Source organism: Carcharodon carcharias, chromosome 15, assembly GCF_017639515.1.
Source record: "Carcharodon carcharias isolate sCarCar2 chromosome 15, sCarCar2.pri, whole genome shotgun sequence".
Taxonomy (NCBI): Eukaryota; Metazoa; Chordata; class Chondrichthyes; order Lamniformes; family Lamnidae; genus Carcharodon; species Carcharodon carcharias.
The window spans coordinates 9,598,223-9,615,519 of NC_054481.1; the positions used below are offsets into that span (position 1 = coordinate 9,598,223).

Below are 17,297 nucleotides of genomic sequence, written 5' to 3' on the forward strand. Positions count from 1 at the left end.
ACATTGTTATATCTGTAGCTGAAAGGTAAGAGATTTATTCCAAGAGGAAAAGCATCAGTTTTAAACTTGCAGAGTAAGGGGAACAGTTCCAAAGAAGAGTCATATTGGACCTGAAACATCAGCTCTGTTTCTCTCTCCATAGATGCTGCCAGAACTGCTGAGTTTTTCCAGCACTTTCTGTTTTCATTAAGGGTTTTCTACTCATTCATCAAACAAATGAGCAGCCCAATGCAAAAATATATATTTCCTTACTTAGTCAATTTGTTCAAATAATGATGCTTGGTCAAATTAGGTACTGGACTAAAATCCAACAGTACATTTTAATTTTGAGGCACTTTTTTGCCACTGGTGCCTAGATTAATGGAATATTGTCTATCATAACAAAAGGAAGAGTAAAATGATCACAGACTTGTTACATTGCAGTAGGGGACCATTCAGCCCATTGTGTCTGTACCAGCTCTCCAAATAAGCATTATGACCTAGTGCCATTCTCCTGCCTTTTCCCCGTACCCTTGCACATTGTTTCTATTCAAATATTCATCTAATGCCCTCTTGAATGCCTCGATTGAACCTGCCTCCGCCACACTTTCAGGCAGCGCATTCCAGACTTGAACCACTCACTGTGTGAGAAAGTTTTTTTCTCACATCACATTTGCTTCTTTTTCAAATTACTTTAAATCTGTGCCCTAGTCTGGTACCAATCATACAGCAGAACAAGGTTGTTCATTCCATTGCCAAATTACAATTGGTTGATTGGACTAGATCAAATTGGAACTGAATCCACTCTTGTGATACCAATAGTTTTAATTCAGAACTAATGGATGAATAGAAAGAAAAATTTGCATTTATATAGCACCTTTCATGACAATGAAGTACTTATTGAAGTATAGTCACTGTTTTAACTGTAGGAATATGAGATTTTACCTAATACAATGTGGAGGTTAGCTTTTACTTTTTCAATAAAGTAATTGTACAATGACAGTGGAGTGGCTTCAATTTTCTTTCCATCTGTCCTGGCCACAGTTTGCATCTTTTCAAGGAGTTCAGCTTTCTCATCTGCTGGAAAGATATTGGGTACATCTCCTGTGTTCAACAACATGTTGATGTCTTCCACAAATGATTCATCTTTAATTTGGCTATCGTTAAACATGAAGACAGTCTGTATGCTTTCAACTCCAGTCTTGATCATTATTTTTTTAACATCATCTCTCCATTCACTCTTGCCATAGTTCTTTGTAATTTCGATTTGGAAAAGAGTAAAATCATTCATGAATGTGGACAGTTTTGTGCAACTCTGTCTGCCACTTCCACCAACACCAACCAAAAGCAAGTGGCCATTGTCCTGCTTTAGCACTCTGCATATTCTTGAGATGTGCTCTATAGCAAACCTGAACATAACCAGGGCCATTGGAGCTTTACTGACATTGTTATACTCTGACAGATAGTATTCCATGATTGATGTGAGTTGTTTTAAGTCTACAATCTCATCATAAGCCTTTACATTAGCCTCTGGCTTTAGATAATCTCCAAAAAACAAACTGCGAATATTGTCATCAGTAACTTTCCCCGATGGAGTTAAATGGCTCAAAACCTAGAGGACATGGACGGAAACAGATTGCATAAAGTTTAGTTGTGTGTGTTTCATTTATTTAAAAAGAAATAAGTTACTTTATTCTAGCAGTACAGCATCTAAGCTCAATATTCGCAAGACAAAGAGAAAGAAAAAAAAATCAAACCATTCCTGTTCACTATCCAGGAACCACTGCTGGAAATACATACATATAGATATTGGATGAGCGTATTTTCTGACTTGATTCCAAGAAGATGCACAGTTAAATGACCTTACTCATTGCTATGTAGGATACCAGTGGCCTCATGCTGCCAAAAGTAAGAGGAATTGGAGGACAAGAAAGAAATATAAGACTTGAAATTACATATTCTTAATGAATTCATCTGAAATTCCTCTCAATACTTTCAGTCCCAGCGTCATATCAGTTAGCATTTCCATTGAAACAGTGAAGAGTAATTTTGGATCAATGTTTTAATCATTCCTAGAGCAGTTTAATGTCAAGGCTGAAGTTTAAATAATAAAACAAAATTATTTGACCTATGTATTATTTATTGTATAACTTTGGGGGAACTGGCTAAAATCAGGCACAATTGAGCATTCTTTTCTTGTATTGCCAGTTATTTTCTTTCCTTTGCTGGCACGTTAATTGTAATCACCCTTCCATGGATCGCCACCTTGGCATGGTGGAGAGGCTTGTGCGTTCCGACGATTCCTTGAGCGATGCCATTGAGAGCTCCTTGCTCCTGGTAGGGTCACTCATGCTGGTAAGGTTGATGTGGTCCAAAACGTCCTCAACGGCAGAGCAGGTGAAGGAAGACTGTGCATCTCACCAACTGCAAAAGCGGAAGAAGGTTGCAGCAGCAAGGTGGTCCCAGTCATCATGGCTCCACATGTTACTGAAATCTGACCACCAACATGTCAAAGAATGTGTGGACAATGACAGCACCAACATTCCCAGATTAAGCAACTGAGTCCATTTGTCAAGTTCTATGGTGATGGAGAATTGATGATGGGGATAGGGCTGTGAACCTGGAAGTCCCGAGTCAAGAATCTGCACACTGGCAACAGTTGCATGACACCTGTTGAACACCTGTGCTGGGATACAGGTGTCTTTAGGCAGCAGCATCTGCAACTGAACAGTCCTCTTCAGGATACCCCAAATGGGAAGAGGACTAGAAAAGAGGGCTTAAAATAGGCTATCCCACTTTCTCCTGGCTGGGAAATCGCAACCTGCAGCATCACCATCTTTATGGTCAGAGAAAATTTTAAATTTTGCAACTTGGAATGTTAGAACACTGGTGGGTGACTGTCTAGAAAGAACTGCACTCATATTAAGTGAACTATCAAGACTCTAAATTGACATCACTGCCCTCAGCGAGGCCCACCTTCTTGGGGAGGGGCAGCTGAAGGAACACGCACCTACTACTGAAAAGGCTGACAGCGACTGTCATGTCCACGGACTTGGTTTTGCCATCCTGAATAGGATCTTGGATGTTCTGCCAAAGTTCCCAAATTGTATAAATGAAAGACTCATGAAACTTCACCTCCAGCTCAGCCATAACTAATATGCCACCGTCATCAGTGTTTATGCTCCGATCCTTGACTCCGATGAAGATGAAAAGTTTTATTCTGACATTAATGAAGTCCTCACTGCCATCCCAAAAGCAGAAAAGATCATCCTTCCGGGGGACTTTAATGCCAGGGCTGGCCACAACTCTGTTATCTGGAGTGAAACCGTTGGGAAAAATGGGGTGGGAAAAGCCAATGCAAATAGAGTCCTCCTGCTGACAAAGTGTGTTCAGCATGGCCTCATTATAACAAACACTGTCTTCCGTCAGGACAATTATAAACCTACATGGAGGCATCCTAGATCAAAGCATTAGCACCTCCTGGATTATGTCATCATTTGGGTTAAAGATCTACATGATATCTATATCACTGGTCCATTTGGGGGACAATTGCCTACAGGACAGATCATAGACTTGTTTTATCAGCAATGAACATCCACCTAGCACCAAGACATTGCAAGACTCAAAAGTCCAAAAGGGAGAAGATCAATGTATCAATGTCTCAGACCTAAAGCAGCCCAAAATAAGAGAGGAATTTCAAGTGCAGCTCCCAACCAATCTGGAAAATCTTCTTACATCCAACTCAATTCCAGTACAGTGGGATCAAATAAAGTCAGCTGTACTAGACTATCATTAAGAATTCAATTATGAGATTAAGGGGTAACAAATGAGTTGAAGCTTGTGGTGTAATCCTCTATTCTTGCTCTTTGTTTAGTCTCACAAATACTACCTGTACAATTTTAAACATCTAGAAAAAAAATCATAAGAAGCACTAAAAATTACCTTATCAACAGACTGTTTGAAGAAATTTGATGTTGTTTGTTTAATTATATTGAAGAATGTCTGTCTGTCATCATCTGCAATCAATCTGTCATAAAAAACCCTGTAAACTTCATGAATCCAGAGACGAATCAGCTTTTCCCCCTCCTGGAAAAGGAAATCATTCACATCATGTAACTAAAGCACTTCACAAATGAGTGTACACAAGAATAGTTCAGAGAAAAAGCTTCAGCATTGAAGAACAGTAGTACAGGAGATAGGTGCTGCTGTAGAATTACTTAACATGTTGTGTATCACACAGCTTTCATGTCTGAGGGGCTTGAATCTTTGCAGAATAAATGTTTGCTAAAGAACTCCTTTGAAAAGCACAGGAACTACAATTGTCTCAAACCAGGCGTGCTCTTCTGACATCAGGAATTAAGTTTACATGACATTGAATCCACTGCATGCTATTCCATGTAGCTTAGACTTTAGCCCGAGTCACAAGGTTCCAGGTTCAAGTAGTACTCCATGGCTTGAGCACAAGCATCAACGCTTACACTCCCGTGCAGTACCAAGGGAGTACAGCTGCGCTGTCGGGGGTGTCACCTTTTAGGTGAGACATTAAATCGGTCTCCAATCACCCACCTGCTGGGTGGATTAAAAGATCCTATGGCACTGTTTTGAAGAAGAAAAGGGGAGTTATCCTCAGTATCCTAGCCAATATTTCTCCCTCAATTAACATCGCAAAAACAGATTATTTGGTCATTATCACAGTGTTGTTTGTGGGAGCTTGTTGTGCCAGAATTGGCTGCTACATTACAGCAGTGACTACACTTCAAAAATACTTCATTGGCTGTGAAGTGCTTTGAGACACTCAGTGGTCATGAAAAGTGCTATAGAAATGCAAGTCTTTCTTTCTTTTAAAGCACAGCTGAAAGCGATGTTTAAGTCCTTGCTGTATCTGCCTATGTAGAAAATCTTGTTTGAGGCTGTGCTAAATACGCGGCCTACACCAGAAAGAAATCAACATGACCATTCTGAGAGACCTTCTATACATTGTCAGAACAAGCACATTTTATTTGAGGACAGGTTGGGATCCTCAGTTTTGTTTCAAAGCTCTTCAATTAATTCTACCAAGGTCTTCAGCATGTGGCATAGTACTTAATATGTTACTTCAGCCTATAATTTCCCTCTCAGATATGCTACTGCTCTATTTTGAATAGGGTCATGGAAGACTTTAGGACTTATTTAATTGGAATTCTGTAGGTGGCTGGTGTATTTTTGCAAATTATATAGTGTCTTTTACTTCACATAATAGTGTCTGTAGCTTTACATGACTTCCCTCAAGTCCAATTCAAGTGATGCAATGTGCTTGGCATTCAAAGACTGTAGCAAAGTTTCATCACTGACCTTTAGATGAGTGTTTGGACACAACAGCACTCCTTTAATCACTCGGGAGAAATCTCGCAGATTGAAAACATAATGAGATTTGGAAGGCGTTGGAAGAAAATTGTCCACTGCAGCCTTATAAACCGCCATGGTAGCTTGCACCATCATCTTACCTAATCTAAAATATAGAAGAATTTAGCTTTAAATTCATGTTCCTAGCCAATATCAACAAGAACAACAACTTATTGCACGTTTAATGTATATAATGTCCCAAGACACTTCACAGGTGCATTATAAAATAAAATTTGACACCAAGCTACATAAGGAGATATTAGGTCAGCTGACCAAAGCCTGGTCAACAGGTAGGTTTTTAAGGAGTGTCTTAAAGAAGGAGAAAGGAGGTAGAGAGGCAGAGAGTGTAGGGGCCTAGGCAACTGAAGGCACAGCAACCAATAGTGGAGCAATTAAAAGCAGGGAATCTCAAGAAGCCAGAATTAGATGAGTGCAGATATCTCAGAGAGTTATGGGGCTTGAGGAACTCACAGAAATAGAGAAGGGCGAGACCAAGGAGGGATTCGAAAACAAGATGAGAATTTTAAAATCAAGACATTGCTTGACCAGGAGCCAAAGTACATCAACGAGCACAGGGGTGGATAGGGGAATGGGACTTGGTGTGAGTTAAGACAAAGGCAGCAGAGTTTGGAAGAACTCAGGTTTATGGAGGGTAGAATGTGGGAAACCAGCCACGAATATGTTGGAGTTAACAAAGGCATGAATGAGGGTTTCAGCAACAGGCGAGCTGACACAGGGGCAAAATTAATAGCTGATGAAATTGCAACTTATCCAATATTAGATATTACACTGAAGCTGAAGACCCCCATTTGATTTCATTTAATTGAACTCTGTTGATCCTTACCGTAGAAAGGTGGTTTCAAATCCTTTTCCAAAATGCCAATCCGAAATTGAAGTAAAAATCTTCATCATGGTATCATCATCAAATGAATCAATGGAGATTATATTCAAATGGCGAGTGAAGCGCCCTGTCAGGTAGAGCAGAAGAGTGACTTCAAAACGACCAGAGAAACTGGGGACAGCAACTTGAATTTTATGGATGCAATGCAAAAATATCGTTTTGAGTTGTAGTTCATCCAAACACAGGTACCTTAATTGGTAGCAAACCCCATACTTATAAATAACATAATCTAATGTCACTGACATGACACGCCCATTGTTCTTCAGTAACCCTATCACATTTCTGGATTTTTTATTACCATTTTCCCATGGGAAGTATCCAATTATGAATTACTTTAAAATGGGCTATTAAATTAAAACTTGCATCAAAGAGGTTAAACTGGAAGCACAACAGAGCTGTGTACTGGAATTCAGGCACAGGTCTCCAAAACAATCTTTCTGAAGACAACGAGTGACTGCCACATTCATAGTTATTGCAACAATCATATAAATTTTGAAACAAAAACAGAATTACCTGGAAAAACTCAGTAGGTCTGGCAGCATCGGCGGAGAAGAAAAGAGTTGACGTTTCGAGTCCTCATGACCCTTCGACAGAACTTGAGTTCGAGTTTTGAACCCAGTTGGGGTCAAAGCGGACTATATTCTGGGGGAGGCAGAGGGGGTAGGATAACAGAGTTTTGTCTGAAAGCTCGTTCTGAAGTGAGGCTTTTAAAAATGATACACAATTACACAGACAGTAAAGCAGCAGAAAGTTGTGAAAAGGTGAGAAAAGGACAAGAGGCTAAAGGAAAATAGGCTCTGCTTTGGGATGTAGAGAGACTATTTAAGACACGCTGGCGGTAAGGGTAACCTCATGGGCTTTTTTTTTATAGTAATGCAAACATAAGTTATACCATAATAATCTGGCTCTGAAGGAGAGTCAGACGGACTTGAAACATTTACTCTATTTCTCCCTCCACAGACCCTGCCAGACCTGCTGAGTTTTTCCGGCATTTTATGTTTTTATTATATTATATAAGTTATACCACAACTGATTTGAATTATTTATGACTCTGCCATGTCACCATACAGTGGAACTTACGGTTTACAATTCCATTTAAACTTTCTTCATCCATTATTAGCCTGGTCCATCTTTAGAAAGATTGAATATATTTGTGTGTGAAAAGCACAGATATCAGTGTCAGTCAGAAAAGGGTGCTAATGTTACTTCCCCAGGGGCAGAATGTTATGCTCCCCATCGGCAATTTATAAGTGGGAGGGGGTGTCTGTAAAGTTACCCAGGTGGCCTTCCCACTGCCTACCTGCCTACCGCCGACCTATCTGAAATTTTAAAGGGGGTGGGCGAGGTCTAGGGTGTCAAAATTGCCTTGGTCCCAATTGAGGCCCTTAAGTAACTAATTATTGGCCATTTAAGGGCTGCTTCACGCCCAGTTACAAATTTGAGGCTGGCAAGAGAAGGTCAGAGACAGGGGGGTGAGGGCGGCACTGTGGTGGGGGTAGTAGTGCGGGGGGGGCGGTGGGGGGGGGGGAACTTAAGCTGTTTGTGCCTCTGGAAAGAAAGGAGGGGGAACATCTCCTTGCAAGCCCCCTTTCCGGATCAGCACTACCACCCCCCACCCACCTCCTCTAAGGAATGCCCACACCAGATGCTCCCCCGACCCTGGCTTTTCCAGCCTGATCCCCTCTCACACCCGGAGCCTCCCCCTCCAGTTGCACTGCAAGACCCTGGCATTTACCTTTGGCCTGGGGTCCTGGCACTTCGAATCTGAGGGCTAGCTGAAGATCCAGCAGTGGCCATGGCTCCCAGTGATGCTGCTGGGCCTACAGAACTATCGACCAATCAGATTTTCCAGCACCTCTGAGGCAGGACTTCCTCCGAGTGAAGGCGGAAATCCCTTCTTTAGCCAATTATCGGTCCTCAGAGTGTTAAGTGGCTGTGGGCTGCTGACATGGGTGGGGATGCATTCTCCGCTGACTTTATCAGTGGATGGAACAGGCCCCACCACCTGAAAAATCAGTTTTGCCACCCCATAAAGATATAGAGCAGGTCGAGTCAACTTGTGTAAAGGTTAAGGTGCATAGTCTGCCAACAAGAGCAGCCAATGTCATTGAGCCTGATAAGGCATCTATATCAGACCAGAATTTGTAAATATCCTTTATCTGCGTTGCTCACTGACTTTCGACTGTGAATGAAAAGGAAAATGTTTGCCTGTACCCCTAGGTGGGGCCAACATGCACCTTTTGTTGGTCTGATAATTCTGGTTTCACTCAACATCCTGCACGCAATGAAATACCGAGCTCCAGAGCTTTCCTTTAGACAAGGGCACAAATTGTGACTTGGTTCTAAATAACTCAGGTATTTTTCCCTTTGCTACTTGTTAGAATGGTTGTGGTAGGTATGCACAGAGCAAACACCCCAATATTAACAATGTACACTTGAACCCAGACAAAAAGATCCAGCAGAACTCAAAAATCAATCCGTGATGAAATTCAGAAGCACTTTTAAAAATATTATCCTAGTTTGCAAAATGGCTGAATCTTGTGATTATGAAGCCAAGGAATTAATGCTACATTCCATTTAAAACACTAACATTTGCTATAATCCTCCAGTACAGGATGTGCTTTACAGCTTTCTTACCTGTTATATCATTCCTTCCTCCACCAGGAGGCCCCATTGCCGAAAGAAACAATACATTTATAATAGTCAGCTTTGATGTATCTTTCTTATCATACCAGTGACCATGATCTAGCCATTGTCGAAGGAGCTCAATTGGTGGCTGGGCTCCATAGATTTCTTTTGCAGGCATATTAAGATCATCTGGAATCAACACATGAAATACTTGAGCACGAATCTTCTTTTATAAAGGGGGGGAAACAAGTGTATTCAAACAGCATCTCCCGGCGCATCCCATCACAATTTGTAAAATCCATCTGAGTGGGCCAGGGTTTAGCACAGCACCACTAACAACGCCTCAGACCTCCCACAGAGGTGTCAGTCCTGATTTTCACTCCACTCCTGGAGGGGAACTTGAACCCACACATTTATAATTTGGTGGATAAAGATCTACCAGCTGAGGCAAGCTACCAAAATTAATTGCAAGATGACTTGGAAACTTCAGAACTGGGCCACTGAGAGGATACAAGAGATATCCAAACTCTACTAATCTTTATGGATTAGATCCAGACAGAATTGAGAGGGTTTCTCATTCCTACAAGCTATCCCAACGCAGTCTTCGGCTCAGAAATTGGGCTGGGTAGTCCCTGCTTCCACACGCATGAAGCAGACATTAATCCCTCTGCATGTGCCAATAAGGGTCCCCTGTGCTTGCTCGTTCCAACTTCAGCTTTCTTGAGGCAGTCAGCACTGTTACGTTTGTACTCGGGGGAGCTCGTCCGAGGGGCTGCCTACAACAAAGAAGCTAAGTAACGTATCTGAATATAGATCCAGGAGAGACATTAAAGGGTTCGATCACCATTCCAAACTTCTCCTCCATATCTGTTGCCAGACACGTCAGGCCAGGTTCTCCCTTCCCTGGCCCCTGACTACCCTTTCCCCTGCTGGCCCCGACCACCAATCACCCTCTCCTCCGCAGCTCTGATTGCCCTCTCCGCCCCTACCACTCCTAGTCCCTCAACCCGACCCGTAGCCCTGATCGCCGGGCCTGACCCATGGTTTTTTTTTATCAACTTGCATCACCCCCTCACCCTGAACCTGTCGCCTGGACCCACTTGGACCTGGGTGCTCCCAGATTGCCAGACCTTAGTTTGCCAGTTTAATCCCCGTTGAAGAAATGAGCAAATCCCAACACATTTAAAAAGGTACCTGGGTCTGCATCTGAAGCGCTGCAACCTGCAAAGCTATGGACCAGGTGGCGGAAAGCGGGATTAAAATGAGCGGCTAGTTTCTTTTTGCTCTTTTTGGCTGGCGCAGATACGATGGGCTGAGTGGCCTCTTTCTTTGTTATGGTTCTGTGTTTCATGATGCTGAAGAAATTGCAGGATGTGGCGTATGCTTCAAACCCCCTGCAATAGGTGCACAAGGTGCCAATCTACCTTCAGACCTACCATATTAATAATTCTTTTATTCTTTCATGGGATGTGGGCGCCACTGGCTAGGCCAGCATTTGTTGCCCGTCCCTAATTGCCCTTGAGAAGATAGTGGTGAACCGCCTTCCTGAACTGACTGACCTTGCTAGGCCATTTCAATTATATTATTGTGAGTAATGATAGCAATAATAATTATATAAATCTCAAATTTCCATTATTAAACTGAAACGTTGAATGAATTTTCTATAAAGGAAGATTTTTATGGTACCAAACCTACCTACAGTTTAGACCCCTTACCTACAAATACAATGGACTCCTTTCCAATAGGTGGGCCATAAACTCCTTTCCTCCTCCTGTCCAGTTTGGACATGATAATGTCTTGCATTTGATTGGCCGAGGTTCTGGCGGAGAGGCTGATGCAGTTGGGAATATAATGCTCTTTGGGCAGCCGCATGAGAAAATTGTTTGTAATGGTGGATTTGCCCGTGCCAGTGGGTCCCACAATTAACATAGGCACTTTGTGTAAGACAAAAATGTCTAAGAAGAAGCTCTGCCTGGCCGTTTCCACGGTAGGAATAATAAGATCCGAAACCTGTAAATTAAGAGAATGTTAAAGCTATATCCTAATAAGGTAAGATATTCCAACATTTAGATTTCATTATTTACCCAAAACAATATATGTCTGGGTTTTTTTCAATATTTGGAGTATCTCAAAGAAAGGACAGATTGTGAGTTTTAAATGCTGATACCAGCAAACTATATGGCCAAAGCCTGAGAAGCTACGGCAATAAATCAGGCTAACTGGCCCAGCTTTTACAAGGCCCTGCTCCCACAAACTCAAATGCTTTCAAACCAAATTGCTCCCTCTTATGGATCTTAAGAGATGATTTCAATAAGATTTCTGAAAGGTTCAGAATGTAGAACGACCAAACAACCCCCAATGTGGGGGTGTGTTTCAGCCAGACTTTGAGCCTTAATGAATTCTTTATTAAGGTTAAAAGTGTTTTTTAAAGTTTGGATTGCAAGGAAAGGAGGTCTTGCGGTAGATGGCGTTCCTATCTCTGAGCCAGAAGCTCTGGGTTCAAATCCCACTCCAGGAGTTGATGGCCAAGGAAAGTATGTTCATAATCTGGCCAAAAAGGTTGAGGATCCATCTGTGAATCCCTCCAATGTACGCCAATGGCAGGCAGTAAAAGCAGGAGAGATGCCCGGTCAGCCATAAAGGAAAGAAACATCATCACTGTCCTTTGCTCTAGATGACAAGTGTATGCTGTCAAGCAACTCAGACTCCTGGTGGGGTGTTGGCTCAGTGGCTGATCTGCATCAGGTTGGTGCCAACAGCACAGAGGTTCGATCCCTATTCTGGCTGGGGTGGAGTCGGGATCTGCCTCTTTACCCTACTCGAGGTGGGGATCATGGCACTGTGGGTCAGGCCTGCCTTCAGGCAGAGAACACAAGAAGGTTGTGAGGAAAGTCTAAATATTGAATCAAAAATGTACCAGGAATAATTTATATTCCTTTGGTGTTCGAGTATAAAGGAGGCAGCTTTGCCAGAAGTATCTGAAAAAGCAAAAGAATAAGCAATTAACCTGTGGTCATGGAGACCAACATCAAATATTATGCTGATCTCAGCCTAGAAAATAGATAATTAAACACAAGCATCAGACATATAATCTCCCAGCTAAAAAAACAGTCTAACCTTAGCTCCAGCAGGAATGACTTGGTCTTTTGTGGCGTAATCAGTCCACATTGTCCACTGTCCACTACCAGTCTTTTTGAAAAAGTAATCATAAATGCTTCCTGTGTGAAGAGCATGGAAAAAAATAATTAGCCTCCCAGCCATGATACTTTACTTAGGGCTCCTGCATTTTCAAAGTTTTATATACTAACCTCTTTCAGGAAATATATTGTTTTTTGTAAGTTTGACACTCTTTGGACGGGGATTATGGTCATCCATTCCCAAAATCAAATTACGGAAGAAAACATCAAATTTCTTGCGGCTTTCCCCATTGATTGTGGCACCAATAGCCCATACAGTAGCAAAGAGGAATAAACCCTGCAGCCAGAGCGTGATTTGTTGACTTGACATTTCCTCATTTTCTTCCTTTCCTGACTGAGCTATTTCATCTGTAGGTTAGAAAAAGACAAATCAATTGTTAGTGTCACAATTCTCTTTGGGCTTGGACATAGGGCTTGGCGAGAGGGCTAGGTGGATTGCAAGCAGAGCAGGCGCTGAGAATCTGGTGAAAGAAGGAATTCAATGAAGAGGAGCAAGGTGGTTTCTGATGCCCAACTCAAAAAAGGAGTAGAGCCGCAGAGCTCAAGGATTCCATAATAAGGATCTAGTTTAGGTATCTAGATATCTAATATTTAGGTTCTTGGTGTTTAGTGATGCTGTTAGGGAAGTAGTTCCAGGATTTTGACCTAGCAACAACAAAGGAACAGAAGATTTTCCAAACATATTCAGGGTGATGGCATCATGCACTTGGTGGCATTTCCATGTGCAGTGGTGGGAGGAGGAAGCACCTCCATGAACAGCCCCATCCTCAATGATAGCAGAGCACAGCACGTGAGTGCAAAAGACAAGACTGAAGCATTTGCAACCATCTTCAGCCAGCAGTGACAAGTGAATGATCCATCTCAGCCGTTTCCTGAGATCCCCAAAATCATAGGAGCCAGTCTTCTGCCAATTTGATCCACTCCACGAGGAATGGTGGAACGTGTTGGACACAGATAAGGATATTGCCCCTGACAACATCCTAACTGTTTAGCTAAAGACTTGTGCCCCAGAACTATCTGCGCCTTTAGCCAAACAGTCCCAGTACAGCTCCAACACAGGCATTTACCCGACAAAGTGGAACACTTCCCAAGCAAGTCCTGTCCACAAAAAGCAGGACAAGTCCAATCCAGCAAAGTAACAGAAGGTGTCTTCAATAGAGCTATCAAGCACCAATTACTCACCAATATCCAGCTCCCTGATGTTTAGTTTTGGGTTCTGTCAGGACCACTCAGTTCCAGACCTCATCACAGCCTTGGCCCAAACATGGACAAAAGAGCTGAATTCCAAAACTTAGGTGAGAGTAAATGCCCTTAATATCAAGGCCATCACTGACCGAGTGTGGTACCAAGGAGCCTAGTAAATTGATATTAAGGGGAAAACTCTCCACTGACTGGAATCATTCCAAGCACAAAGGAAGATGGCCGGGGTTGTTAGAGGCCACTCGTCTCAGCCCTTGGATATCACTGTCAGAGTTCCCCAGAGCAGTGTCCTAGGCCCAACCACTAGCTTCATCGATGACCTTCCATCCATCAGAAGGTCAGAAGTGGGGATGTTCTGTACAACATTTAGTACCACTTGCAACTCCTCAGATACTGAAGCAGTCTGTGCCCACATGCAGCAATTCCTGGACAACATTCAGTTTGGGCTGATAAACGTAAGGAAACATTCATGTCATAAAACTGCCAGGCAATGACCATCTCCAACAAGACGTCATCAGCATTACCATCGCTGAATCCCCCACCAGCAACATCCTGAGAGTCACCATTGACCAGAAACATAACTGGATCAGCCACGAGTGGCTACAAGAACAGGCCAGAGGCTGGATATTCTTCAGGGAGTGACTCACTGACTTCCCAAAGTCATTCCACAATTTATAATACATAAGTCAGGAGTGTAATTGAATACTCTCCACTTGTCTGGATGAGAGCAGCTGCAACATATCCTGGACAAAAGAGGCTCACTTGATTGACACCCTGTCTGCCACCTTAAACAGTCACTTCCATCATCAGCACATCATGGTTGCAGTGCGTACCATCTACAAAATCAACTGTAGCAACTCACCCAAGTTTCTTTGACAACACCTTCCAAATATGCGACCTCCACCCCCTAGAATTAAAAGGGCAGCAGGCACATGGAAATGCCACTAAGTGCATGATGCCATCACCCTTAATACGTTTGGAAATATGCTTACAATCCTTTGTCGTTGCCAGGTCAAAACCCTGGAACTACTTCCCTAACAGCATTGCGATGCATCTTCACCATATTAACTGCCACAGTTCAAGAAGGCTCTTCACCCCCACCTTCTCAATGGCACTTAGGAATAGACAATGAATGAGCCACCGATGCCCATATCCCATTAATGAATGAAAAAAGAATCTCTCAATATAAAAATTCACCTTCCAGCCTGATGATTGCATTCCAACATCATAGGTAAATCCATTATATAATTTGTATTTATTTTATTTGGAACATTTTTTACCTCTTGTCTCCCAGGAAATATGGAATGAAATGTAGATCAGATTACATAAAGGGACAAAATTGGTCTCCAATGTGCCAGATTACCGAATAAAAAGAGCTGGGGAATTTCTGGGTGTGACTTCCCAATTTGGCAGCCAGCAACTGCTCCATGCCCTGGGTGCCCAGCTACACCAGACTTCAGGCCCCTTGAAAATGTCAACCAGGGCCCTAATGCCTGGAGGGCCTTGATGCCAAATTCGGTCATTAGTGGATGGATTACACACCTCACATGCTCCACTCAGTTAGTCCAGGTCTACCGCAGCCTAACCTGCAGTCCTTAAATGGATCGTTGGAGGCTGCTAACAAAAAGGCATGTCTTATCTCTTATTCCTAAGACAGAGTCAACAGTGCAATACTGCAGCTGCTTCTGGCCCCTGCTACTCCCTTCCTTTTGACCTTCTCTTCCCAATAACCCTAGGACTTAGCTGCTTATGAGTAATTCAAAAAAGATTACTTTTACAATGTTACAAAATATACTCTTTTATTTTCCTTTCCTGCTCCCAGCCCCTAATGGAGAAGTGAATATACCATTTACCAAATCATGATTTTTTTTTTTGATACAGGGTTTTCAAAAAAGGCAAATGGAAAAAAGCATTTCCTATCTAGTTTTCACAGCCCAAGGAATTTATTAGTCCTTCTGTTAAAATTAAATGACTGGTTCCTAACATACTTGTGCACAATTATTACTAACACATTTCTCACTGAACTGCAATCATATTAGAGATAAAAACAAAAAACTGCGGATGCTGGAAATCCAAAACAAAAACAGAATTACCTGGAAAAACTCAGCAGGTCTGGCAGCATCGGCGGAGAAGAAAAGAGCTGACGTTTCGAGTCCTCATGACCCTTCAGCCGATGCTGCCAGACCTGCTGAGTTTTTCCAGGTAATTCTGTTTTTGTTTTGCAATCATATTAGTGCTGTTCTGAAACAATAGCATTTGACAGACAGCTGAAATTCAGCTAACCCAGTAAAATTTGCATTCATGCTGCAGCAGTGCAGCAAGATCCAGGTTTAAATAAGAGCACTCACCCATTAAACAAGAGTAGAGCCTCATCATACTATAGGCAAGGTGCATTGGAGACGTTTGCACAAAAAACTTGCAGCGCAGTCGGGTGAAGTCCAAACAGGGCTGCATCAGCCAATGGAACATGTCATTGATCTGAAAACAAAGCATCTTAGCTGTTTATCTGAAACATCTTTACAATTTCTAGAGTCTTCAAAATAACTTCACAATGATTCAGCTTCTTTATCTAATGATCCATCTTTGCATGACAGTTGGGATCTCCCATTTAAGATGGAGGTGAAGAGGAAATTCTTCTCTCTGAAGGTCACTAGTCTTTGGAATTCTCTTCCACAGAGAGCAGTGGAGGCTGGGTCACTGAATAAATTCAAGGCTGAACCAGGTAGATTTTTGATTGACAAAGGAGCCAATGGTTATGGGAGACAGGCAGGAAAGTAGCATTAAGGCCACAATCAGATCAACCATGATATTATTGAATGGTGGAGCAGGCTCGATAGGCCTAATGGTCTACTCCTGTTCCTGTTTCTTATGATCGTATGAGGAAGCCTGCACATTTCAGAACTGGTCTGTACTGAAATAGCTGATGATAGCTCGATTGGGAATTGAAATGTTACAGTTGAGCTCAATACCTCTGGGTTAGGGGAAGGGATATCAGCCAGAGCTCCCATTCCTGATTGTTAATCAGTGAGCCCTTCTGGAAGTTTGCATAGGTAAATGTCGGAAAAGAACAGGATTGGGTCGGCTGTAATGCCCCAACAGTTGCACAGCCTGTCAATACCCGCCATCAAGGCTCACACTTGAAACCCGTGGCCACAGGAAGAGACCTGAGAGAGAGTCGCCATGCAACATCTGTGAAGCCATACCTCAGCAATGAGTCAGAGCTTATAAGAGAAAGGAAGGAGAGAGAATATGGTCAGAAAAAAAACCTTTCAAGGTAACAGGAATGACCAAAGAATATTATATTTAATCTCCATAGATAGTATATTCCCTTTACTGTGCCAGTGTACCATGTATGTCAACTAATTAAAGCAATCCGGAGTGATTTGTTACTTTTCTTCACATGATACAATGGCAGTTTTAATGGGTACCTATCATTGGGGTCAACACATAAACATTTCCTTGGTTTAAAGGAAGACTATTCAAAAGAGTACAGAACAAGTTTAAAAAATTATCTGTATGGATGTTATTATCTCCTTTTCTCAGGTTAGTTAACCTTGTCCTCTTGTCTTCAGTACTTAATCAAAATTATTTGTTTTAATGTGGGTTAAAACCTGAGTCAGTGGTAGGGAAGGTGGACAGATAACATTGAGAAGAATCAACAACATTTCCACACTTTTGACTATTTATTTTTACAATCTCTGGTTAGTTTCTTCATTTTCTTAGGGGCAGGGGATGAGATTTTTAAGGCAGAGCTAGATAGATTCTTGATAAACAAAGGGGTGAGAGATTATCGGGGGTAGGCCAGAGGTTACAATCAGATCAGCCATGACCTTATTGAATGGCAGAGCAGGCTCGAGGAGCTGAGTGGCCTACTCCTGCTCCTAATTCGTATGGTCGTATGTTCAAGATGCAATAACTCCTGTGGGTGGAGGGCTTCCAATTCACTCCCATAGCCCCTGCAATGCTCTTTTTGAGTCCCCTGCTCGGGTGTGCGTAAAAGCAGTTTGGTG

The 17,297-nt window shown here is 42.3% G+C and overlaps 1 protein-coding gene across 1 annotated transcript in view; it reads right to left on the reverse strand.

Annotated features, from left to right (window-relative positions):
• dnah3 (dynein axonemal heavy chain 3) overlaps positions 1–17,297 on the reverse strand; it is a 170,740-nt gene that overhangs the window by 30,386 nt on the left and 123,057 nt on the right. The window contains exons 38-46 of the mRNA XM_041206203.1: positions 15,636–15,765; positions 12,199–12,435; positions 12,008–12,108; positions 10,606–10,900; positions 8,900–9,079; positions 6,206–6,329; positions 5,311–5,467; positions 3,922–4,065; positions 925–1,591 (exon numbers count right to left, since the gene is read on the reverse strand). Coding sequence (XP_041062137.1) covers positions 925–1,591; positions 3,922–4,065; positions 5,311–5,467; positions 6,206–6,329; positions 8,900–9,079; positions 10,606–10,900; positions 12,008–12,108; positions 12,199–12,435; positions 15,636–15,765 — 2,035 coding nt within the window. The remainder of the gene's footprint in view (positions 1–924; positions 1,592–3,921; positions 4,066–5,310; positions 5,468–6,205; positions 6,330–8,899; positions 9,080–10,605; positions 10,901–12,007; positions 12,109–12,198; positions 12,436–15,635; positions 15,766–17,297) is intronic.